Genomic DNA, 27,789 nt, shown 5'->3' with positions numbered 1-27,789 from the left:
AAACATTAAAAAGCTAAACAAATTTTGCAGCATATATTTCTTAAACGTACCTCTAAATTTTTCCCAAACATACACACACTTCCCACATGCTCACTGAGCCTAACTCTACCCTTGTTCCTAATCGTGCCCATCTCTGTGCTTAACAACTGAAATAAATGCTCTGTGAGAAACTGACATGCACATCCTGTTTCAGCTGTTTGACCCACTGTTTACATTCTTGCTCTCAAGCTGCGCAGAAATCCATATCAGCGCCAAGCACGGAGAAAATACCGCAGAATGATCGGCTACTGCCCTCTGCTGGTGAGACACAATTACTACATTAGAATGGACTTTCATTGTTTTTTCCAACTGAATTGAACCACATGTTCTTGTCATTTTTTAAAGGTTAACTAAAGAGAGAAATAACCTTTTACAGGAAGGAATCTGTAGATTTCACAACATGAGGTCCACTGTTCACAGACTGGTGAGGCGATGGGGATCATGTCCTCCATTTCATTGACATTAAAAGAGAACAATGATATGGAATGGTGACTTGGTAATGAAAAGTTGGACATATATTATATATAGTTTATTAAATATTGAATACACTGCTCATTATAAAAGCTTAATGCAAACATGTAACTGCAAAACTAAATGTATGCAATTAAATATATCAGAGCTATTATCTTAATGCAGTGAGACCAACTGTTTTGGAAAGAGGTCAAAGTGCTCAATGTTTTGGAGACCATGTGAATTACAGCCTCAGTTTCATGTTCTTAGCTGACAGTAGTGGCACACGGTGTGGTCTTCTGCTGTTGCATCCTATCTGCTTCAAAGTTTGATGTGTTGTGGGTTCAGAGATGCTCTTCTGCACACTTCAGATGTCACGAGTAGTTATTTGAGTTTCAGGCCCGTCTTCTCTGGCATTCACACAGACGGCTGTGTGGGAAAATCCCAGCAGATAAGCAGTTTCTAATTTTCTTCCCCAGTTTGGGCTTTGAACTCACTGAAAGACTTGGATTTAACAGCGTGCCTTTGGGAACAGACTCCTGTGACCCAGAGCGGTTTTTTTTAGCTTCCTTACGAAAAACCGCATTTCTGTTTAACATCATTAACAAGAAAGGACTACACACCACTCATGTTTTGATTCAGCTGCACTGGCTAAACGTTTACAGTTTGTTTTTAAAGCCCTTCATGGATCAGCTGCGTATTATATTACAGATCTATCACCTCCACATTCAGCCTCGAGATCGCTGATGTCATCCTCCCAACTATTTTTTTTTTTAAATATTGGTAAATCTTGCTTTGCATGTGTGTATCTTTAGGTTAACTCCTGCTTTAAAATGCTTGTTATAAAAAAAAAGTGACTTGAGGTTTAAAAAAAGCATCAAGATTTTTTGTAATCAGACTTGACATTTTTCAAAATTTTCATGTACATCCTTAGAAACCATAAAATCAACATAACAGCATCTACAAAACCATTAAAATATAGCTTTATTGAAATAATCAGATAATGTTAAAGCGATCACATTTAAGTTTGCGTGACATACAGTACATACAAACATCAGGCACAGATTTGGTAATCATCTTTGACTTGTGCAGGCAGTGAAAAGCGTCTTTAACTCACATTAACCAAAGGTTGAAGAATCCACAAAAGAAACATCTTTCTGTGGGTTAAAAAGAACACAGATACTCTACATACACTCCGATTAAATAGAAAAAACACACAATGAAGGAACAGCCACGGGCCTCGTTACATTCAGCTGAATTTCCTTCATCATCCACAGCTTGGACACATCCAGGACATTCAGGCCAGAAAAACACTGACTGTTCAAACTTGGATAAATTGTGCACCTCTTCCAAACAAAACCAAAGCAAAACAACAAATTCAACACCCACATCCTGTAGACAATCATCAGGCTGAAGCAACAATTAGAAAGCGATGTAAACAGTTCAGGCAGCCGCGAAACTACACAGCGAGGAGAGAGTGCAACAATTAACGGCATGTATGTCAGCAGTGACAGCGCTATGCACACAACAAGTGACAAAAATATTAAATAATCTAGAAGCTTGAAATACACGTCTTTCAGGTTCTCATCTTCTCTTTTTAGTGTTGGTCTTATCCTGCATGAACGTGCTGAAGTTCAAAAAGAAAAGAGAAAAAACAAGAGACCTGGTGTGATTGTCTGTAGGATAATTTCCAAATGTCACATAACGGATATAGGAAGGATGTAGAGACTAACAGAGAGATAATTAATAAGCCGATGCTTGAAATAAATGAGGTGGTCGGCAGTTTGGGAGTCGTGGGATCGCCAGTGTTTACAAAGCTCTTCCAAAAAAAGTTTTTTTGCCACCACCCTGACCAGCAGGGGGAGCTCTAACAGAGACAAAGTAACACCATTACCCTTCTGTTCTCAAAAGTCACACCAGACTCAGATTCAGTTTAATCATCTCAAAGATTCAGACTGAGGGTGAATACTTTTGCCGACCTTAAAAAAACCCCAAAAACCAAAAACAAACAAACAAAAACACACGCACACACACACACATTCCTGACTTTTAATTATGGTCTCTGAGACTAAGTTTCCTAAGTATCTCATGCTGTGTGCGAGTCAAGCATCTCACCGTGTCGTGCACACAATACAGCTCAGAAGGAATTTTATGTAATACGAGGGAAAGGTAAATATGTGCAGGACGTCTCGTCAGGTGAATGAAGCTAAACAGCAATGAGCTAAGCATTAACTTTTAAATAAAACACTAGTTCACACACACTTTAAAGCTTTCACCAACACACAGGTCCCTTAAGAGTCTCTTGCAAAACCCACGGACACTTTAATCAAGTAACAGTTTGTGTATGTACGTGTTCAGCCTGTTTTAAAGAATCTAGACTCACTCAGGTCACAGTAAAGCAGCATTTATCCTCATTCAACGCTTTCCACGGGCACATAGCGAATACGTCACACTGAAAGGTTGAAGTGACACACCTGTGAAAATGCACTTTGGGCTTTTGTTAAACCTTTTTGAACCTGAAGCTGATTTAGACCAGCATTTGGATTTCTCTGAGCCCCGACCGGCTGAGCTGCGGAGAGCGAGGCTAGACATCCCGGTCTCATTTTAAATGCTCCAACGTTGATCAGCCACACCAATTAAGGGAACTGCTAAGGACAACTGCACTTTTAAGAAACCCCAAAGGTGGCTTTGGTAACGTGACCCGGCCTTTAAAAAAACATTTCAGCAGGTGGGTTTAATGTTGTGGCTGACTGAGAGCAGAGTCTCACTGGTGGAAACTGAGGAAATGATGTGAACAAAACTCTGAGCTTTAGAGTCGTGAGTAAATACTTCTGGGAGTGTGGTTGGAAATAGCAGCACAATCTAAGCCTCCAGCTACGACTACGAGGAAGTGTTCACCGGGAATGCAGGAACCACTGTTTTTCAGTGTTCAGAAAGCAATCAATTGCTTTTACTCACTTCAACAACCTGACCAGCATGTTATAGCTTTACCAAACCGACCCTTGGGTGCCAGGCAGACACTTTCCAGCTCTCATTTATTTAATACAGCATTGAGACACTTTGTGGTGGAGGTGACAGTGTTAAAGCACATAAAGGCCATATAAATAGCTGTGATATAAATATATGAACTCAAAGATATCCGCTTTGGGTGAAGCTCCTTTGAAAGTTAAGCAGAGTTAACTCCTCTGTGGAATAGAGTCAAAATACAAAATGTGAAAAATCAGCGCTGCCGCGTCGCCCTAATTTTTTCAGGCCACAACGCTCAACCAGGCGGAGGATCCGTGTGGCCATCGTAGTAATATCTTAACTTAAAGCTGCCAACTTTTAAAGTTTACACCCTGTTCAAGTTAAAATATTTGCCCCTTTGGCCTTCCTTGTGATCTATCCTGACATGTTTTCAGACTGACTGCAGTCACTGGCAGGTCAGGTTGGGTCTACTGAGCCAGGCCCAGATCTGGATCATCTCCTGCGGGGTCCTTGGGTGAACCAGCATTAAGCTCTTGTAAGCGCAGGGGTTCGACCTGTATTTCTCCTCTATGTTAAAAGTCCTGAAGCCTTTGTGCTTTTCGGGGGCCAGCCCCAACTTACGAAGACACATACCCGTGTAGACGTCATCTATTGGGTACAGCGCTACGCGTTGAGATGCGTTGTGCAGGCGAGTGGCGATGTCACCTGAATAAAGGTAGCCGCCTCCTCCTGCGTACGGTGGGTACATTCCAACATACATGCTCTCTGGTATGAAGTATTTGACCCTCTTGTCTCGGTGGGGCCCCGCATTCGTGATCACATCACCCACAAACAGGTCCTTGGCTTTGGGTCCCGAGAGCCCCTTGAGAAAGTCCATGATGCGGTAGGTGTTGACGAAGACGTCGTCGTCGCCTTTGAATATGAATTGGGCGCCGGAGCAACGTGCCTGGATCCACTCCAGGAAAAGAACTTCTTTGACAGTCAAATTGAAAAACGAATCACGGAAATCCCACTGGATGATGTCTTTATGGCGGGCGTTCTCAAAATGCAGCATACCAGACAGATCTGGGTGGTGGTCTCCAGGTGTGGCGTTACCAAGGAGGAAAATGGTAACCACTGTCCGATTGGCTAATACGCCTGCCTTTCCCCAAGACTGGCGGATGGCCTGGCGGCGATCAAAGTGAGGCACCAGTGATTTGACAGCCAGCAGCAGAAACGGTGGCTCCTTGCAGATATCCAGCTGGTCCATAATGATCGGGTAGGAGCGGCAGCGCATGTAAAGCAGGAAGTCCTTGAAGCGGGGCGGCAGGGAGTTGTAATCTTTTACCTGAGTGGTCACCCTGAGGTTAGGCTGACAGATGTTGGATGTCAAACTGGTGTCATTGAGCCACTCAGGGATGTCGCTGCTGCGGTTCGTCATGAAGATATGATTGCTGTGAACGTCCAGAATCTGCTGCTGGCGGTTCCAGTAGGCAGAGCTGGGAGTCACTTTGGCCCAGAAGGGTTTGGAAGGGATACGAATCTTTTGATGTCCACTTTTGTCTTGGTTGATGTTCCGCGAGATGATGATGAAGATAAAGAGGTTGACCATAGTCAGTGACACCACAACCTTAAGCCTCATCTTTGGCAGCAGCCCCATGACAGATTACCGCACCCGCCGACACCTGTGCAGACACACAGAAGAAGAAACAAAGACTTTAGTCTTCACCACAAACTGATCTTTAGTTTTCATCTTTCACATATTGTTTACTTGTTAATATTCTCAAATCACTCAGGTAATTTCAGGTCAGAGAAAGCACGAGGGAGAACTATATCTATGGTAAAATGTGCAAGTTTACAACGTCCCTCTGTTGAGAAACAATGGGTGGAAAAAGGAAGAGAAGACACCTCAACCACACTGACAAAACGATCACATGGAAACCCCCGTTTGTGTTGTAAGACGTTGTGTAAAACTATGTCAGAATAGTTTGTTTATCCAAAGCAACAGCAAGATTACGTATTGATCTGATCAAGAAGGTCAGAGATCAAACTGCTGATAAGACTGAAGCAGAGTGGTGTCATCTTCACACTGAATCACTGGACTTTTCACAGGTTGACTGACATGGTGTATAATAATGCTTTGTTGTTTGGCTGTCATAGTTACTTCTGAGTGAACATGCTGGTTCACTCAGAAGTGATGGCTGTGCTTACCAGTGAGGGTTAAACTGATTTCTTACAAAACACTTAAAAACTTCCCGTAAAACTTATGAGGTGGCACGTCTCCATTATCACCATAATCAAATCACAGGTAGGGTAGGTTTTTTTCTTGGAATAATTAAAAACAAAAAAAACTCCTCCTATGACACAAAGACAATTTAACTTTGAGCTACCTAACTAGATCTGCAATCATCAGGCCTTGTTATTTTGTTCACTTTATTTATGTGTGGTCATGCAGCATGCGTTCACAACTGTGAGCCTGAACTGATCTAATTACCAAGCTGCATGTCCAGACCAGTCCAAACTAAATATGAGAAACCAATTAGTAAATGATCTGCTTGGTGTAAGGAGAGTTCAAGTTTACCACATTAACTGTCGGGGTGAAGCACGATAAGGTAGTCTGCCTGAAATCACAGCATACACCTGCATTTCCACTGACAACATGTTTACTTAATCGAGTCAATATTACGTCAGAGGGCAATTTAACGGAAGGCAAACATTTGAGGATTCATTGTCCTCCTCTCTGCTTTTGTATCCTTTGCTCAAACCAATAAGAAATGAGGACGACATGTGAGCTTGAACAGACAATACCATCCTTTCAGGAGGCTCAGCTGTGCCTCAGGTTTCTGTTTAGTCACGCTTTCCCCTCTGAAAATGTCCTTACCTGGAGTTCCCCTCACTTTCTCCTTTTTCCTGCAGACCAGTGAAGCAGCCACTTTAACTCTATATTTTCATCAAGTTATTGATAAACTACATGTTTTGGTACTGCTTAACCATACTTGTGACAAAGTCTAACCGAGTAAATGTTTTCACTGTGAGGCTGCACACTTCTGGGCAAATTTCCAATCTTAACAACACTCTGAAGTCACAAAGACTAAAAGTAAAATAAAAAGACGACTGGATAATGATATAAGATTGCAAGCTCTGAAAGCCAAAAAGGGTCTACTCATCTGGGAGACATTAGGGCTCATTTAGGGAAAGTGCTTCTTGATCATCTCAGTCAGAAAAGCAGCTCCCCAGCATTGTTTTCAATAGAATAATTTCAGTGATTTCAATGAGATAAAGACTTTTGCTGCTGTTATTTATTGTTAAAAATCAAGCGCAGCCTCTTCTTTTGTGCTTTTTGGCACGACCGAGGTGCCTGTTTGCTTTCACTTTCCTCTCATCTGCGTCTGCAGACATCTCATCGCAGAGCTTTTGGGACAGACAAGACACTTTGAGTTATATTTTAGGTTTAAGTATATCCCGTTGTAGCATTAAAGATTACAAGACACGGGATTTGTTTGCTGTCAACCAGGCACAGGTAGGTTACGAGGCACTAGTTTGTGTTTGGGCTGCTGGGGATTTTCATTATATCTGAAAACTGTTTAGTCTTTTTTTTTTTTTAGAAACATTTGGGTGTAAGGGTACTACTCATCATTGTGTTTAGAGATGGTGTAGGTGTTTTTAATTCTGCCTTCACCCGTTTCCACCAGGTTTTGAATGTTACTCCCTTTGGCCCCAGAGAGCCGAGTCAGGACATTAAGACTTATTTATCTTCATTACAATTATCAATGTAAACAGCTCAAAAAGGGGTGCGAGCTCTGCCTGATGAGCTAACAGATCTGAACTGCTCCCTGGATCCTTCCTGCCTCTGTATTGTGTTGCTCTCTCAGCCTCCTAGCAACAACTCTCCACTGCTGCACTCCTGTTTGCTCTCCTTTTTCTATTCCGTGAGCCTCGTTCACTCCTCCTCACTCTGCCCGTCTCCATCAGGTTTCCTCCGTTCCTTTGAATTTGTTCTGACTCAACACAGGATAGGAATACATCACACTTATCAGTATTATATCACCAAACAGACAAGCATGGACTTATGCTAGTTTTCCTTCAATCTCCTCTTCTCCCTTACTCTCATGGACAATTAAGCTTTCCCGTCCTCTGCATCCCATACAAACAAGATCACTTCTGGGAAACAAGTGGGTGGGTCGGTGGGGGAGGCTTCTTAAGAAGAAAGCTAAACAACATGTAGATGAAACCACAACTTCTGGACCTGTAATTAACCACCAGTAGTCTGCAGCTAAATCCACGCATACCTGCCTAAGTCTGGCTGACCATCTGCATCTGGTTTAAGACATTAAACTCAGTCATAGTGTTTCACATCGAGGCCATTTTAGCTGAAGTAATTAAGGCATGTTGGTGGTTTGACACACAAATATCATGCTTCTAGTTGTCAGCATTAAAAAGATAAGGTCTACACTTGTGGTTGACACTCACACAAAAACAGTTTGGTGCATGACCTTACTGTGTCTAAAGTTTAAGCTATAGTTTCAGTTCTTTTGCATTCAGTCAGTGATGTTAGAGCTGACTCCAGCAATCAGTTCACACATGATTTTCTTTATCTTGAAATATACATGAAAATTAAATGAAAAACAAAACTTAAAGATGTGGAGGCACTGGAGGATGTGGAGATGTCTGATCAGGGTTAGTTCCTGACTTGAGCGCATTTGACAATAAAGCCTGCCTTGAAAGGACAGCTGGCAAGTTCTGCTTCCACCACAGGAGGTCTGTGGGCAAAGACTGAGTGACAGCCCTCCTGCTTCTGCTGGGACTACTGTGTGTTTTTCTATGTTAGGTTGCAGTTTCCTGGTAGGTAGAGTTAATCAGTGCAACTGGGAGCACCTGGCCAGTTTCTCTCATTTTACACAACACATTCCATTTATTAAACACTCATCCAACCAGTAATACTACTAACTAACAAACCTCATAATGTAACTTGAGGTTTTTGGATTCTTTGGGTAAATAATTCATATATTCTGGTTTAACACAGAATCTCTCTAATTATTTGTTATGGCTCATAATGTCTTCATTATATTATGATATGTCTTTCCATGCCTGCAAGCCCACTGAGGTCCGCTTCAGCCTGAGTGACTTAAATCCCATCAGACAGTGGGTGCAATGGTCCACGCCTGCCTGTTCTTTTGGGACTGTGTGGACTCTTCCTAACGATCTACATTACAATCAACTATCTACGGCAGCAGACTTCAAAGTATAACAGGAATGACTATTCGGCCGTCGGCCCTCCAGATGTCTGTGTCCATGTCTGCAACACAGTATAAGCAAGGCATAAGCTGGACTATGACACGGGCACGCTCACCACAGGAAGTGTGAGAGACCCCGAGGCAAAAATCAGCTGCAGACAGCTGTTACACAATTCTTCTACAAATTCTTCTATGGAAAACTTATGAATTTTACTTCCTCTGGAGCTCAGTGACCAAAGGCTTACTTATAGGTACACTAAAGGATGAGTAAGTTAGAAGATTAAGGGGTGGGAAAAAAAGTGCAGTGCTGCAATGGCAAGAGGTGAACTTAATTTATTACACAAAAAGACATCAGAGCTTCAAAGCAATAGAAAAAAAAGTCACTGTTATCATGTTTCATAATAACTGGAAGCAACTGAAATTCAATTGTCCTGCCCCACCAAGTATGCTGGAAAGCTGTCTGCAAGTGAACACAACTGACTGATGGCCTTCTTGATTTGATTAATCTAACTAGATCTAGTTACCTCATAGAACCTCATCAATGTATTATTTTTAAATGGACCCTCATTTTAAGGATATGCAAAAACACATTTAGATCCAGAACATATGCAGTGCCCCAAGAAAAGACAGTATGAGTCACATCCCGTCATCACAGGAAGCAGTGCACACCTATACTTGTTATGGTGCCAAATACTCCTAGAAATTACAAAACAAGTGGACAGAAAGTTTTATTGTATTTTTTCTTAAACCAACTGTATGCAGAATCCATACAGAATGAGGAAAAAAAAGTCTAATTATTAATAAACTAATAATAAGAAATAGTCTCACTGTGGTAAATGACAGCAATGGAGCATGATAACGTTTCAGGCAGAGATGAAGAAACGCAATGTCAAAAATGTCTGCAAACATCAGCAGTGGCGCTTTTATTGCTCACAATAAATCTTTATGGCTCTTCTTTTGCAGAATTCGTCTGACTTGGCTTTAAAGATAAAAGCTAATTATACTTTGTTTAGATAACGGATTCCAAGACAGTCCGGCTTCTTTTACACAGATACACTTGACTACTTTGATTCAAGTCAACCATCAAAAGATGCCTATTAAAAACCTTTGTGGTATAATTAGGATTTTTGGGGGGTTAAAGGACTACACATTATACACTGAAACAATAGCATGTAATCTATTTATTATTTTTTTATTCCATATAGATACAATTTGCCACCATCGGGACAGGACGTCTCTGTGTGTACTTCACATGTTCTTCCTGTATCTGCGTAGGTTGTCTATGGGCACTTTGGTGTAGTTTTTAACATATTTATCCGATCCGCTTTTAAACCTCTCTCCATTATTCATTAACTTTATGTTTATCTATCATGAAGCTTGTGGCGACACCATATGGTGTCGGGTAACAAACAGGTCTGTGGGATTGTGATGAGGTCAGTAATTTACCAGACAACACTAGGCTGTGTTTGACCAGTGTGGCTTCCACCTGATAAAAAGGTTCACTGAGGTAAGCCATCCCACCTGAGTGGGGGATGGGTGTGAGACACTACAGAACAATGGCAGCTTGAAGGGCTGGGTTTGTATGCTTCTTAGTGGACCTTAATAGCTTTCATGATTATGTTTAGATGGCTTTAAATACTATACTGCGGAGAGAACCGATGAACAATGCACCTTCCTAAAACCTTAAACTTTATGTGTAAACATAACAGAATATAGCTATACAGATCTAAATGAGAGTCTTAATGTGACAGACATGCCAAGAGATGCACTGCCTATTCAAAACATTTCCAAAGACGCACATTGTGTGATCTTACCTGTGCAGGTGAGTGGGCCTCTTCAGCTCTTGTTCTCCTGGTGTCTCCTCAGCACTTTTACCCCATACTTTTGTGCACTGTCTGGGGACAACAGCCAATGGGGAAAAGGGATCGGGAAGGGGAGGAGGCAGAGAAAAGACTGAATCTGCAAATGAGAGAGAAAGAACCCAGGTGTCAATACTGAGGAAGAGAGCATGAGGACAAAAAAGACATCAGTTCTAATTTTACATACTGAAAGCGTGCTTCTTAAAGAAAGAACCAATAACCCTGATTTAAATACAAAATGATAACTATATCTATATTAGTGTTTCTAGTAGAAGAAGTGGTGAAGTCTGACCCCTGTGAGCAGTCATGATTGGGTGGGAGGGTGTATACAGCTTTTAATAATAAAATACAGTTTTATGTGTGATATTTGGAACAGATGTAGATTTGCTGTTAATGAAATTAAAACCCTGGTGTCAAAATTCACAGTAAAACAGAACTTGGTTCCATTTAATTTCACTTCAGGGAGGTTCAATCATTACTATGATTTATTTTTGTATCTTTTCATGGTTTTCATTTTTTTAATTTTTAAGTTAATAATTTTCCTGACAGGTACCACAGGACAAAATGAGTTGACTAAATCTATGTGAAAGCAACAGAGCTGGTTTCCAGAGGGAGTGCTTTCTTAGTACAACAATTAAGTAATTCCCCGTGTACAGAATTCTTACTCGAAATGCAGATCCTAACTTCATGCTGCATATAAACATGGCACTCTGATTGCCCAGTGGGATAAAAAGTGGTTCACTTCTTAACAGGGTATAGTGCTATAGTAGGTTATGCTGCACACCTATTTAGAAGAGGTGCGCTGCCACTCATGATCAACATAGCCAGGGTTTCTTTGTGTTAGCTGACTTGACAAAAAACAAAAATACTGGCCACTGCCTGTGCTACCTCTCAGGCTCCTAGTAGACACACTTATATTATCAATTTCAACATCCTACGTCACCCTTTTCTCAAGTTTTTGCATTCACAAGAGTTTCAGAAAACCTACTCTAACCTTTGACCTTTACGGCAAGATCACTGAGATTCAAACTCATTTGATATTTTTAAGGAGCACACCTATGGTATCAATTTGAAGTTCCTATGTTGCCTTGTTCTCGAGTTATTGCATTCACAAACTTAGGCGCCAGAGAGATTTGGTATCATGACATTTAAAAATGTACCAACTGAACGTCAATCAGACATTATCAAAAAGAACAGATGATAGATACAAAGACAGGACAAAGTCTTGTGAAGTCTTGTGATTTGATGTCCATAAATGCTGAGTGATTCAAAAATCAAGCAGAGGAATTTTCTAATCTGTGTTCTATTAGCTGCAGTTCCAGAAGTGTCAGAGAAACAGATCAAGCAGAAAACATTAAGACATTTTCTGCATCACCAACTGAACTGATCTCCCGTGACAATGTGACGCACAGTCTGCATCCCTGTAACTTTATGACTGAACTACATTCACTGGTGTTTGTAACACATGACTGAACAGACTGCATGTGAAACTTTTTCGTATATCAGCAGATAAACTCTATTACACTTAGAGCAGACTGTAAATAAAAAAAAAAAAAAAATAATCAGTGAGTACGTGGTGTCTCTAGCTAATGTTTAAACTTTGAACATAACCTGATCCTGACCAGGTTATGTGTTCAGAAAAAGTTGCCATAACGATCTAGCGAGGTAAAAAAGAAGCCACCCTCCTTACACTGAGTTTAAGCTTGCTAACCCATTAATTTAACTTTGCAGCACACCTCTCTGCTCTGGTGTAGGTTATATTCCAGATAAGAGACCAGCGAGGCGCTAAATGTATTATTTATTTATTTATGTTCTTAGACAGAAATGTTTGCATTTTTCTCTGAGCACCAATCAAGAAATGGTCTTAGAAGCAACTTCATATTTTATTCCCCTCTATGTTGCAGGAAATTTTATGATAATTTGACTTTCCCATATATTTAGTAAAGTGATAAATTAAATGTATACAGTCTGAGCCTGAGTTTATCTGATATACAGTTTGCCTAGAGGCTAATCACACTTACACATTTGACTAATATTTTTTAAATTTGCTGCAGCTAAAAGAAAAAGGATAACATCTCACTAAGCAAAACAAACAACATAGTTTATTAACTTAAAAGAATATCCAATTATTTTGTCCAGCTGACATGTCAGATCCTTTCATGTGCTGATGATATACTGACATGTTTGTTAAGTTAGTAATTTTTACGATACTTTTTTGCACACAAAACACTTTCAGCACCAACACTGTACTTCTATAATCACATACACACACACACCATGACCCCCCTACCTCAATTGTTAATCCTTAATGTTTAAATTCCATAAAAATTTAGTTACAGCCACAAAACTCTGGAGGCTGGTCACTCAAGTGCAGGTACACATCTGACTGACAGCTAAGCCATGAAACAGACTTCACATTCATGAAGAACAGTGCAGACTATTATCACCATCTCACTGAAAGACAGGAGGGGTTGCTGTATTTAACAGAGCTCTTCTCTCCACAGAAACTAGACTTTGTGCTGTTCAGGACTAATACTTATTTTCAGTTTTAGAGATTTGTTTGCTTACTAATATTTGGGCTTACCCAAGGTATTTTTCCTTCTTAAGAGTCCTTAAATCTGAGCTTCTCCTCCTTACACAGACATGCCGTTGCGTGGATGTTTGCATAAAATCATCTCTCAAAGCATTTTGACTTTAAATTGTGTATGGGAGCAACAAGCAGGATCTTAAATAAACTTGTACAGTTTGTTTTTGTTAGATAAATCTCTCACGAACAGAAAGAAAGATATAAATATAAAGAAAAAAGTGAAACACAAACACACACACGCAATAATAATCTAATGCTTTTGCCAAAGACTGATGTAGAAAGCTCGTTTTATACAAACACGACTGGGTTTTGTTAATCATTAAACCGCCTGTGTGTGCTGGTTAGATATGAGAGGACAGCAGATAGCAAGCATAGGCAACCTCTTAACGAAACAAACTGAAAAAGCCACCGGAGGATGGCCAAACAATTAAAATGGAGTTAATCATCGAAAGGAACGCCTGGCTTTGTTCCATTTCCGTTGCTTCTCATGCTTTCCATTGTGTTTGTTTGGCCATGCTCAGAAACTTTCCTCTTTTCTTTCCTGTATATGCTCCTGTACATAAGTTATTTAAGAGTAAACAACAGCATGCTGTTTTTTGGGCAAAAAAACAAAAAACAAAACTCAAAACAAAACTACAATGCAAGAGAACAATGCAAGAGAAAACGGTGCAGTTTTCCTATTTAAAACATTATATAGCCCATGATGTTAATGCTAAAAATTAATTACAGAAACCTCTAGTGAAAAACAAACAAACACATTTTTGGGTTTAGATTGTGAGTCTTGGAGGGCATCTAAAATGGACATAAAACATGTTTTTGCAGCTCTGGAAATTTCACGAGTCTCTAAAATGCTGAAAAAGGCAACACAAATTTCAAAAGTGAAAAATCAACACACCCCTTTTTACTTTAAGGACCTGTCTTGACATCACTGAAGCTGACATCTCCAATCACTTCTGCCTCATTTTACTGCCGCTAGGCTTTTCGTACTAACTGCGGATGAAAACGCTAATTACATTTTTAACAGTGAGGTTAAAGCAACGTTAACTGCCATTACTATTCAGATGAATGCACAACTAATGAAGCTCCACTGATCAGCCACGCCCTTCTCAACGTAAAACTTCAGCATTTTTAGGAACACAAAAACAGAAAATGTATCTAGGACATCCTCTTCACTAGCCGGTTGATATTTGTGGGCTTGTTTTGCAGCGGGTCTGGTTAGCACACACGTCCTACACACTCACGGTTGCAATAAACCCTCCCAAAATTGTGTGAAACAGGTCAGCAGGGCAGAGAAGCCAAAAAGGCTCAGGCTGCTAACTGCTGTGTGCGAGTGATAACAGATAAGTCTCCTCCACAGGCCACGTCAGGTCTGTGGACAGAGTTCAACCTTCAATTGATAAAGGCTGAAAAAAAAATAAAGATAAAGAGTCTAACCATTTAGAGGTGCATGCACCTGACTTAAGGGAAGAATATTTCTTGCAACTTCCCTTTAATTTTTTTGACCAGTGTTTATGCTGACGGTAAAACGTCTTGTCTCTGGCCCACTTACGGTATTTCGGTTTCACATTTAACCATTTCCTCTGTGGGTGTTTCCAGTGGCAACGCATCACAGTGAAAACTGGCCATCGAGATCTGGCACAGCAATGGGGCAGGTCCCAGTTTTAAGTTTTTCCTCCTAGAGCGAGTGGAGTTTTCAGCAGCCTCTGGATCAAAAACAGTTTTGCCACCACATAAAGAAACTGAGCAGGAAATTAAGCAGTATGTTGACTCACAGAAAACCTGTTAATGATTTGAGGTGACAGAGCCCTTGTTCTTGATGTACCTCTCTGTGGTCTGCTTAATAAATTCAACAACAATAAAAGTCAAGGAAAGGAACGAAACAGTCACCCATACCAAGCTAAAAATGGATCTGACTGGAACACTGTCACAGATTTTTGTTTAAACAAATGTCCCATGAAGCTATACAAAATGAATCTTGGGTTATATAAATAAAGCATGATAATTACTGATGATACTCAACAAGAGGATTACTGCCTGTCCCCAGTCAGGATCATCTCAAGTACATTTTGACAGTATGCATCTAGAAGTTCATCATTTCCTTTTATCTCTCTGACATTGTATATGCCTAATGCATTATGTAAAGCACTTTGAATTACCTTTGTATATGGATCATCCTTATCCATGGATTGTAAATCGTTGAGCAGACTCTCTTCACCTTTGTAGGTTGAAACTACCAAAGATATTTTTTGGGGAAGTAATACTTCATACAAGACTAAGATATTACTGTACGAAAAATGTGGGTCTAATGGGGACACGGTGCAAAGAGAGGAGGGCCATAAATAGCCTGAAGGCTGCAACTTAAAGAGGGACTGTCTGAGCTGGAATATATCCACCAAATGTCATGCCTCCTTCTCAGAATTTTCCATTGATGTGAGATGGTCGCCTAATTTTATTTGTTGGATCTGATCGCTGTGTTGGTTTTATTAAAATGCAACAGATGGATAACTATCTTTAGAGGACATTCTGTGAAAAATCTCCCATTCATCCTCATCAGAATTACTATAAAACCACAATAACAACCTAAATATTTCAACCTAGAGGTCCCAAAAAGTTGATTCCGTTCATCATCCAAGTTAATTGGATGAGTGACAAAACGTTTCTCCCACTGAAAACGCTACGTCCAGACAAACAGAATCAACCTTTAGGGATTTACTTACCTCAATGGTTGAGCATGCACCGAGACAAGCAAGAGGTCCTTGAAGTACACAGATTGGGATTAAGTTCCTGGTTTTGTACATGAGCCCCAACAACAACAATCCTAAAATAACAAAAGCCCAAAACCTGAACTAATATCAGGAACACTAATTTCCTAATCCAAATATAGAAGCCAATGGGTGGGTTCTACAGGGCGAAGAACAGCTCTCAAGCTCTGCACATTTATTCTCAAAACAACCTGAGGAAATGTTCTCTTTTTCTCCTAGTAATGCTAAAGTGACCATTTCTTAGCTGCAGTATAGTGATGGGGAAATGAGAGACATTCACTGCCTCACAATAGCACTGGAACTTAAAATAGACTGGAATTTCTCATTATCAACAAATACTTGTGACCCTGGCTACACTTAGGCCACCTGCTAGTCATTTGCTCACACTCAGCATACACTGAACTTAGGTAGTGTCACTCCAGTGTGACCTGATGAGCAAAGATGCAGTGCAGTCTACAAAACGAATCATGAACTTCCAGTCTTTAGAGAAATGCATTGACAAGACCCTCCCTGTAACTATGACAGATAGCCATGTTTCCACTGAAAGGCTAATTGCAAATAATGACAGGAACTCCTTGAGAAAGACAAAGAGAATAACCGAAGATCTCTGTCTCAAGGCTTTATAGTGTACATCTTAAACATTATAAAGCTTGTAAAAATGAAGTGAGACATCCTAGAAATTATGCATCTGATGCTAATGCAGCAAGAAAGGAAATGGACTCTTTAAGCTGTTCAAGTGACAATGTTATCACATCTCCCGAGGAAGATGATAAAAACGAGTCATTTTGCACCTGCACATTTAAATTGTGAAGAAAGCGTGTATGGATTCAGATGACTGCTAAGCTTTAGTTTTAACTCTACATTACACATCATTAAACACCACCAATATCTCAAGGTTTTCTTATAAATCTACCCTTCTCTGCATCCCCTGATAGTTTTATTAAGGTCACTATTACCCATGTTATTATGTGCATGCCAGCACAGCCACACCCACCTCGCCATGTACACTTCTCAGGCTCCTAACATGACATGGTGAGCTGCATGCTTTTTTGCTAAAAAAAATCTTTTTGAAGCTATTGTATTGTGCATGCACAACTTTTCTTTATGTCAAATGAGATCAGAATCACATTATGATAACAAGGTTATAGTTTTCCATGTATAATTAAATAAGGGAGAAAGTCCATAACTCAGACATCATTAGGCTGGAATCCTTGAATGACCTGTGATATCGAACCCACTCTGAAATACACGGAAGACCTTAAATCCAACTAGGAACAATACAAATGACAAGCCATGTGGGCTCAACTTGAAAATATCTGTCTGGTTCTTGCGCATTAGCGAACTCCTATATCCGGTATTGCATCTTTATAGTTACTATGATTGGCTAAATGGATAGAGATTCTTAGGAACTGAGGCCAGGAAGTGGTTATGTGGCAAAGACAGGAAGCACAAAGACAATGGTCCACACAAGGACTGTTGTCAAAAGGGAACTGATGTTTTCACATTTCTAAGTGTTTTATTATTGAGCATTTTTAATAATAGTTTAGATTTTCAATAAGATTCACCAAGAAACAATGCTTGTAAATTAATTGGGTGACAAAATAGCCACTGACAATTTAGTTTCCATTATCTCTTTTATTTTGAGTTTGTGTGAGTTGTTGACCACTCATATGTTGCCCAACTCCAGTGTTCCTGTTACCAGACCGCTAAAAGCTACCTCATGACAAAGACTTAATGGAACAGGGACTTAATGGAATACAACAGTAACAAGATGACTCATTTAGGATGCAACAAATCATATTTCCATTGAAAGTAACAGCTTATAATATGAACTTACATGCGTTCATAACCACACACTGGAAAAGATGATACATTTTCCAATGATCTTTTATCAGTTTAATAAAGTATTACTCTAACCTTCAGTAAATTAAACCCTACTTACAAAAAAACCCCAACAACTTAAAAATCAGTCCGGGTGAATTTCTTTTGCTAAAAAAGTGGGCAACAAAATATTTACTTTTAAAAGCGGATAACTATAAACCATCAACAAGAAGAATGTTGTGAACCATTAACTTCTTGTTCAACAGTAAGTTTTAAAATTAGGAGATTTAGTGAAACTACAGACACTATTAATTATGTTTAAGGCTAAAAATAATACTTTGCCTTTCAAGTTACAAAGTTTATTTTCAATGTGTTCGGGGGTGAAGACAGCAGAAGGAAATTTCATTTTAAGCATCAACTAGCTAGGACTACACAAAGATTAATGAGTCCAACTAGGACTGGGCGATATATCGAGTTTTTAAATATATCGATATATTTTTATACGAGATATGAGATGTGACTATCGTTTATATCGATATAGTCTATGTTACGTTATAACTTTACTTGTGGAGCCGCAAGTTTGCCTCGCTTTCGTCCATTTTTGTCTCTAAGCAACGTTACGCTGCCTCGCCTCTCTCCTTCACTGAACACAACTCCCCCTCCCCCATCGCTTCACCTGCAGGCAACGAAAGGATGGACACGGCAGCTATCAAAGAGGAGCTGGTCGGTTAAAAGAAAACATTTGGAGATTACTATTTTAGTGCTGTCAGCGTGACGTTAACGCCATAACTGCATTAACGGGGCAAATCTTTGTTAACGAGTTACCGCAGATCGCCCCGTGTGTGGGGCTGGACGGCGTCAACGCGTTAACGAGCTAACCGGGCTAACGCGTTGACGCCTAAAATCCTTTCATTTTCTCAAAAATCGACAGTGCGCCTTATGTATGAATTCTGGTTGTGCTTACTGACCGCGAACCGATTTTATGTGGTACACAGCGCTCAGCAATCTGTCAAAAAATGTTTTGGTACGACTTTGGTAAGCTATGAAGCCGCACTGCTTGATGGATTGTTGGTGCATTACGGCTACCGAGGAGCCTCGCGGAGTGATACGTACTCTGCTTCAACGTTATATTACCGTACTGTGTGTGTATAAGGACCACAAATGGCACCTGCTAAGAGACATGGTTACAAAGAGGATGTCAAACTCCAGGCTGTCAGTCACGCAGTAGAACTTGGGAACAGAGGAGCTGCGAAATCTGTCTTTGTTATTATGCTCAGCGTCTTTTAGTTTACATTTTGACTGCACAATTGTGAGCTTTTGTTATGCACAAAAACAACATTGTTCTATTTAATTTATGGAGCATTATTATTTACTAAATGCTGATCATTTATTTCTGAGTAATTTTTTCTTGTACATCTACGGTGTATGTTAATAAAAGTGCCTATGTCAGATTTGGGACACAGCTTTGACTAAGAACTCTGTTTTTGTTCTTACTTTATGGCTTTAAAAAAATATCAAGATATATATCGTATATCGCCATCCAGCTAAAGAATATTGAGATATGAATTTTGGGTCATATCACCCAGTCCTAAGTCCAACAGTTAGGGGTATACGACTGTGGAACTCTCTTCATTATAATCTAAAGAATTGTACAAATTTACATTGTTTTAAAGTCTTACATGTCTAAAACGATAATTCAATATGAAGAATATGAACGAAATTGGAGTTAATTGAAGAAGGAATTTTTTTTTCCTCTCGCCTTATTTTATTCTATTTACTTATTTTTTTCTCCTTGTTATTATGTGAAGTGGTATATTGCTGATTGTAAATTTGATGTTTGGTGTGCGTTAGGATCTGGAGATAAATGTTAGTGTGTTCCTTGGTTTATGGTGCCCACTTGTAATATTAGTTGGATTGCAGATAGGGGGCAGGGTTTAATAAGAATATTTTCTTCTTCCTGCTCCTTTTCATGCATTGTTGCAGTGTTATACCGAGAAAAAGCATGGTTTGTGTGTATGAAAGGACAAAACTGTTAAAACTGTTGAACCAAGTGTGAAATAAATAAATCAATGAAATGACATGAAATGAAAATGCACCTTCAAACTTTCTCCAGGTGGTAATTTCATATACAAATAAAGCCAAAGATACAAAGCAGGCTAAACTTGGCTCGGCTTCTTTTAGAGTACTATTGACAGCATAAACGTAGGACCCAGATAAAGACAAAGTAGTACAACTCAGTTGGCTTAGGCTGTAGACATATCCACTGACAATGGAGCTAGATTCTAGAATTTAACCTCAGAGTGTGCTGGAACAGAACTACCACCATAAATGCAGTCAGAAATGCTGTCTTTAGTTTCCTCAGTGTGCCATCATCCTGCAAGTCATCACTTACATTAGGGCAGTTCTGTGAGTGTGTCCTGGCTATTATACTGGCAATACTGGCATCACTTTAGTTTTCCTCCCATTATCATTAATGTCTTTTTAAGCCCACTGATGTATTTGCCATATTCTGGAGCTACCACGGACTGTAATATTATGGATTAATTCTGTCTACTCAGTAAGTTGTTTTTAATGGATCTTGGGAAAAAGCGGCAGCCAAGCAATTTATAGCTGGTGCTAACTTATGTGCAAATACACATCTCTTCATATTAGTGATTAAGAAACCCTGGTATTGTGAACACGACTCAGTTTCATGTGACAGTTATGTAAAAATTTGAACAAGTAGCCATTCCAGAACCTCTGTTTGAGCAGTATGTCTCAACCTTTGCGGTTTAACGGAGCTAACATTGAAAGGTTGCTAAAGGTTCCGTTTTGAGGCTGATGTAAGGAAAAGGAGAAGAGGCTTGTGTGTTTGATTTTGACAGTCTTGTGCAGAATACAAAAAGTCAGACAAGTTGAGCCTGGCTGAGCAGAGAGATCTGAGCTGTTCTGCCACTGTATGACTGACTTTATGGCTCACGCCACGGTGAGTTGATCCCCCTTGTGGGTCCAATATATAAATAGAAAAAAAGGAATGAAATTCCAGACAAATGTTATAAGGTACTGTTTTACCTGTTCGGCTCCTTATACTTTGCCACATGTGAACAATGTTAATTGTAATTTAGCTCTCTTTACTGGCAAAAGATGTTCAAGGTTTTTCCCCGTCTCAAAAAGCACAGTTTTGCATAAGGCTTTTGATTTCCCTTGATTTGGTTTTGTTTTCAATTCACTTGAATTTGCCCATTTCCGTTTAGCTTATATTAGTTTCAGTGTCTGGTTTCTTCATTAGTCCGTTTAATTATCATGATATTAAGAGTAGTTTCAGAATACATTTTACAATACAAACATTTCATGGAGGCAGTTAACGCACAATCACGCCAAGAATCACCCCGAAATCGTGCAAAGATATATTTACCAAATTGACAAGACAATGAAGAAATATTTTAATTTTACTTTGGAGTGTGTACATTCTCCCCCCACAAAGTCTTTATTTATACAATAGTTAACTAAAATGTTTGACACTTGTTTTTCAGCTTTTACTTTAACCTTAGTTCACTACAATAATGTTATGCCAGATGAGAAGCCAAACCTTCTGTTACCTTATGTAAAAAATATTATATATATATATATGAGTCATTGCTAGATGTTTATTAAACAATGAGTAAACATGTGTTCAAACATTTTTAATCACAGCAATGCTGAGGTTTATCTGGGGAGGTGGAACCAGATTTTTTTTTTTTAATGTAAAAGAAATTCTGTTGTATAGTAGGAACTAAAACTTTATAAATAAATTTTTTCCCCATTTGAAAGAAGAGCTTACTGGTGGTGTTATGTTGACCTTCATATAAAATCATTTGAATAACTGATAACATAATTACTAACTTCTGTTGAGCAAACAATGCCCACGAAAGGTTTGCTTTTGATGTTGATAAGTGACTGTGGTTACTTATGCACACATCTTGACATTACTGCCAAGTTACAAGCTTTATAGTGTGTAAGAAACTAAACCAAAGAAAAACAAAGAACTGCCCCAAACTCTCTGGGTGTTGGATGTAATCATGAATATTTGAGAAAGAGCAAAGTTAACACCATCGGGCAGCAAACAAATGAACAACATTTAGAGAAACTACGTGAACAGGCCAAATATTTATGTTGACAGTTTGGGTTCAAGTGTTGACAATAAGGTGATAATATTAATAAAAACGGATGGTAATTAATAGAAAGTAGACCCATATTTCTGTTTGAATGCAATGTTGTAATTCAGGCCCCATGACTGTCTAAAGGTGGTTTACAGTAAGCTGAATTAATTAGATTGTTTTTATTACTTTTTGTAGGCTTCTTCTCTATTGAGCTGCATAATAACACAGCGTTTTTTTATATATAGAAGTCTTTGGCACCCAAAGAGGTTTTAGAACCAAAGAAAATCACCATCACTGTAAGAATTTTTTAAAAACAGTTTCTACATTTGGTTTCCATTTAATAATTTATAAACAATACCATCGTTTATAGAATGTAGAGAAATACCTTATTAAACAACAGAAAAGATACAATTTCTTGGTAACATAGACTTATTGCATTCATTGTACATGGGCACTCGCGCCCCAATGACTTCTTCAGGGGGATAAGCAGTGTAACAAACTTACAGTGTGTGTGCTGTGCATGTAGCTTTGCTAAGTGAACATTAAGCTGTATAGCTGATCCGGCTGTGTGACTGGCTGTCTAAATGGGGCCTTGCAGATTTCTGTGTTAACGATAATATGGTTATAGTACAGATCTATTGGGATTCCACCATAATTAGCAGCACCCCTGGGTATTGCCAGATCTCCAGTTTCAGGATGTGCTTAAATGAATGACCTTGAAACAAGAGGAAGACGGCTGAAAAGCCAAATGTATGAATTCAACTCAGAGCAAAAAAGCAGCATATGCAGCAAATGTACTTCTGTGCTTGTGTGATCTCTCTCCACTGTAGTATATGAGGAAGAAACCCTTAAGTAACATCAAGCCTAAAGTAAATAACCCTCACTCCTTTCCATGTTCCTTGAGCCACTAATTTGCTTACTGCCCATGATGTCTGGAATATTAATGAAGAATTTGGGTGGTATGGATTAGATGAGGCGACACATTAATCTAGGGTCAAGGTCACAAGTCTTCAATTAAAAGGACACTTGAATTTGTTCACTGCCTGCTCCGGAGTAGACATGAAAAGAAGTATCCTTTTAATAGGCCATTTATGCAAATAGCCACTGGAAGAAACTATAATAAACTCAAAACAACCCCAATTTTAACTTTCTGTTGTACTTCAGAACAGTGCAAAAAACTGCAAACAATATTCATGTGTGGCTGTCTATAGTGCACATGGGATGAAGCCCAAACGCCTAAAAGGAAACCATAACAGTTCCTCACCCTCCACAGAGAAACAATGAAAGCTGTTACTTGCGGAGGACACATATACTAAAGGAGGTACCCTCACACTTTCTTAAGTAGTTAGCTATCTGACTATTAAGCTTCTCAACCTGTGGATGGTCTCCAGCTCCACTGTATCGAACTCCTTGGTGTTACAGAAGCCTGCAGTGGATATTCTACCAAAATGGTGGAGTAGGACCTTTTTAAACTGCTGGATGAAGGCCTGGCTGCCAAAATAGCAACCTGATCAGCGTACAGGTAGGAAAACATAAGGAAGATGAGGTGCTGGTTGAATGGAGAGAATGAGGACTTCCACACAGTACAACTGAATGCATTTTTCTCCACTGAAATGGATGAAATAATTAAAATAAATCTTAAGATACACTTCAGTGGCCTCCAAAATAAAGCCTGTGTGAGAAACACTGCTGTACAAAAATGTGTTAATAAATAGTAAATATTAGCAGAGCTTTTCCTCACTCAGTGATGCAGGTCTGTACTGTGATGGTATTAAAGACTGACTTAGCAACACAAACAAAAAACAGTCTCACTCAGATACAAAGGTCATTCGTATTCATGAATGTGTCTTTGCGGTTATTCATAATATGTTCTGCAGCATGCAAAAACTAGGTTAGAAAAGGTACAAAAAATATATTTTTAAAAAATTAATTTCTGTTTATTTTTAAACCTTTTTTTTTGCCTGTCCCGTTTGGTTCTTTAGCCATCAGAATTGTTGTCTGAAGGCCAACAAAGATACCCAACGGATTTACTTTACCAAGCGGATCATCACGGCCTTGCCATATTGGGCCATTTGATCGACCTTTTTTTAATTAACTTTTTAACTTTAAGATGTCACACTGTGTCCATTTTTGGAATTATTGTGATTTATAAATAATTAATAAACAGTCACTTGTACAGATGCCTTTTACTGTCACTATACACTTGTACAATGAGATACAGAGCATCTCCTACTCAGTGCGACAGTATCTCATTCGTGAATGATTAAACTAGGTTTACGCGAAACCATTAATCAATCACAATTCACACAGCATTATCGTCACAGGTCAAAGTTGGAAAAGTCACTAAGGGACACTAAGGGGGTAAAATTTGCTGGTTGACTGGCCAGGTTGCTCCCTCAGGTGTGTGGTCAAAAACAGAGTGCTGTCTATTTGGAGCTTAAAAATTAACGACTGTATAATAAACTGAAATTGTCAGACTATGTTTTTAGAGATATATTTTCAGACAATGAAGCCAAGATAACAAACACTGATAACATTGGAAAGTTTGGCTGTTTTTGTACACACCTGGGATTCTCTGTATTTTTCTTTGGCTGGCTTTTCACTTGCTGGGTCACATTTATGTCTGTGAATGATTACATTTCATGTATACTTTAATGCTGATACAGAATTTAGATCCATATTTCTACGACAGTGTGCTGTACAATGTATATTTTCTAAGAGAAAATATCAGCTCTACCAAAATGAATTGATTAGACAGGTTTCTGCACCATGTTTGTGTCGACCTTTTTAATGTGAGTCCCTCTTATTTATTTTTTTACTGTATCCAAATCAGTATGGGCTACACCCCTGATCTATAGTACAGCAATTTCAAATAAATATCATAGAGTGGTCAGATGTAATTTTAACAATATGTTAAAACTAATACTGTTAATTTTGGCGCCTTTACATTCATTTTATCCACTTTGTATTCGTAATTCCGTAACAGACCAGTCAGAAACTTCACCATGACTGATAGGGAATGCTCATCCTAAGTGTGGTTTGGATGTTTCTGTCTAAACATAGCACTGCTACAGGGCTGACGCACACATCTGTGCAGAAAAACCCTTGGAAAATGTTGCTCGTGTGATTCAGAAATTTGATCATGAAGCGCATACACAGCAAAAAAAGGCAGAGAACAGACAGAGAAGAAAGAACAGACAGTTATATTGGGAACTTGTTTGTCCAGGTTTGACATTAACAAGAAGTTTAAAACTAACTTTCCTCTGTGCTACTTTTACAGACTGTTTGTGTGTCCAAAGCAGGGAGGTCAAGCTCATTTTTAACTCAAGGGTACATACAGCCCTAGTTGACCATAAGTGGATCACTTGTTTAATCACTTAATGATAACCTACATGTTTGTGAAATTTCAACAGTGTATCTCCGTATTTCCAAATTCATAGGCTTAAAGGCTCAAATTAGGTCCTATTTACTCCAGTTCCTTAATGAAATGCATTGCAATACAATTAAACACATTTTTGAATCTTTTATTCATTCCTTTTTTGAAGTTATAATAAGGGAAGAACGTGTTTACAGTGACATGCGACTTATTTTCAGGGCATCTTAGGCTGGTCAGCAAGAAACATTATTGAACTTTTTCTATGTTGATTATTATGCAGTGATTTCACTGCTCAAACTTGGCTATATATGGCTAATAAAATAAATATTGACAACATTTCCATCTTTAGGGTTTAAACAACATGCTGGAATCTGTAAATATTTTTTTTAACTTCCCAGACATTTTCACTCCCAAAGACTGCTGGCACAGCTCACCAAGAATGAAAATGCATTTTATGGAAAAAAATGGATTTTAACCCTATTTAGTAGCCGAAACTGAACTGGGTAGTGCCCCCCCGGCCACATGTTTTGACACCCCTGCTCTACGCATTCGATGTGACACTTTTTGATTGAGAATAGCTACAAAAATGTCTTACTTTAGTTACTGATTCAGTCACTTCCAAGAGCCCGAAGTGCTTTCAGTCTCGCTCAAGTTACTGTTAATCATAAACGCATCTTTATATTTGATAGGCTGCTTAAATATTTACTTCATTTAACCCCGAAACGGGTAAGTCCATAAATTCATTAAAGTTAGTCATTTAGCCCTAAAGTAGAATAATGTTGTATTTTTAAAGATAGTACTGCTTTACAAATGCCACGGCACTACGTCTTGTCACAGTCTGTTCCTCCTACTGCGTTTCTGGTTTCTTTTTTGAGTTTTCCTGAAAAGGAACAAGCACTTTACATGTACAGTCCTGTTCCCTGAGTAACTCGGACTTTCCTGGAAACTTACTGGGTCGGTTAACTTACTATGAGGATCTAGTTCAGCTGCTCGATATGACTGTTACTCCGGACAGGTGGGGGAAAATAAACTCGGTTGAACTCACTTGCTTGGCAGTCAGCCTAGAGACACTCCGACAGCGGCGAAATAGTGAAATAAATCCATCACGTGCCGTTCCCGGTCGCTAATCGTCGTCTGTTTACCGAGGACCTCCCGTGTTTTCCCTCCGCTAACAGCCGAGATCTGCTGCTTATCGCGACTCGTCTATTTTTTAACCTTCTCAATGGGGACTGCACTCGCAGTCGCGGCACCTCCCCAGACCACGCCCTGTACAGTGACGTCACCTAGCGCGCGATTTATAAAGGCTACTGCATTATTAAAAGGCTGAAATTGTGAAGGCGTTATCATAAAGAAACCTTGACGAGCAGAAACCGGTTAGGCGACAGTATTTCTTCGAGCTTTAATTCCAGGGAACCAGACTTTCCTGTAATGTTTTGAAGTGCTGTTGAGCAATAGTTCCGGAGGCTTTCTGAAGGTCTCTGCTTTTCTTTCGAAACTGGCTGCTTTTTCAACCCTTTTCAGTCAGGTCCTTGTGCCCTGATCGTTTAAAGAGGAATGTTTTTATTATTTGTTAACACTAACTTATGAATTATTCAAGCATAAAAAGGCAGCCAACTGGTATGAACCAGTGTTGTGATCTCTCTGTGTGTATTATCATCAGTTAAACATTTTAGTTAACTAAAATAAAAATAAAAACTAGACTTTTGGAATAATAATAATAATAATAATAATAATAATAATAATAATGTGTTTATTGAGACTTTTGATATTTACAGTACTGTGAGTCTTGCCTCTTGCATTCACACAATAATACCACATTTAACACTGAAATGAATAAAACCTAAAGTAAAACTCAACATTTTCAATAAAAACTAACCGAAAAAAGAAAATTCACTTTGGAAACTAACCTCAGTTAATAATGCCATTACAGATGATATGGAGGCTCTTTCATACAGATATGAATACAGGTGTGCCTTGGTTATATATTGTCATATGGTCTGCAAACCTTATATGCAAACTTTACAAAAACACAAATACATACTGTATTTGACTTCCACATTAAAGCTTAAATTCTCATCAGCTGTGCCAGTGTCAAAGCCTTTGCTCCTGTGGAGAGTGTGGTAGTGGCAGAGCAGCTTCATCTTGTGTGATGGGTGTGTCCTCCAAACAGCAGGGGGTCAGTAGCCATTCTGTCTCCTCTTAATGACTGGGACCAGGACAATGGAGCTCTGCTGTGTAGTGGACTAGGAGGGGTAACAGACCCACAGCTGGTACTCCTATGAAAAGAATGGACATCCAGACTGTGGTCATAAATAATTAACACACAGAGGACACACAGAAGTTTATACAGATGAAAGTACATCTGAATGCTAAACCTTATTGACGTTCATAAAATATATCATAAAGCCAACTTGCTTTCAGCACTTCCTCGAAAGCAGAGGCAATTAAAGGATTGTAAAAAAAAAAAAAAAAAAAAGGTATTGACATATACACATTATAGTTATTGATGACCAAAACCTGCTCTCATGTTGTTACAGATATGACCTAAAAAAGACCTCAAACTCTTGAAGTGAAATAGCAGTCTAGTTGCAGACAGC

General features: G+C 39.1%; 1 protein-coding gene across 3 annotated transcripts; it reads right to left on the bottom strand.

Annotated features, from left to right (window-relative positions):
* Positions 1-1,456: 1,456 nt before the first annotated feature.
* On the bottom strand, positions 1,457-26,395 carry b3gnt2b (UDP-GlcNAc:betaGal beta-1,3-N-acetylglucosaminyltransferase 2b). 3 transcript variants are annotated; one of them, XM_063491834.1, is made up of 3 exons: positions 26,161-26,395; positions 10,484-10,628; positions 1,457-5,120 (listed from the first exon to the last, which is right to left on the bottom strand). In XM_063491834.1, exon 3 carries the CDS (start codon positions 5,093-5,095, stop codon positions 3,902-3,904), a length of 1,194 nt encoding a protein of 397 aa, XP_063347904.1. In that variant the 5' UTR covers positions 5,096-5,120; positions 10,484-10,628; positions 26,161-26,395; the 3' UTR covers positions 1,457-3,901. The 3 variants fall into 3 exon arrangements, with proteins under 3 accessions (XP_063347904.1, XP_063347903.1, XP_063347905.1); XM_063491833.1 differs by having other exon boundaries at positions 26,238-26,395; XM_063491835.1 differs by lacking the exon at positions 26,161-26,395 and adding an exon at positions 15,272-15,349.
* Positions 26,396-27,789: the final 1,394 nt, after the last annotated feature.

The sequence above is a fragment of the Pelmatolapia mariae genome, linkage group LG13, assembly GCF_036321145.2.
Source record: "Pelmatolapia mariae isolate MD_Pm_ZW linkage group LG13, Pm_UMD_F_2, whole genome shotgun sequence".
In the NCBI taxonomy this organism is placed as follows: domain Eukaryota; kingdom Metazoa; phylum Chordata; class Actinopteri; order Cichliformes; family Cichlidae; genus Pelmatolapia; species Pelmatolapia mariae.
Note: the sequence above shows the minus strand (reverse complement) of the source record. Positions and strands in the feature narration are given on the sequence as shown.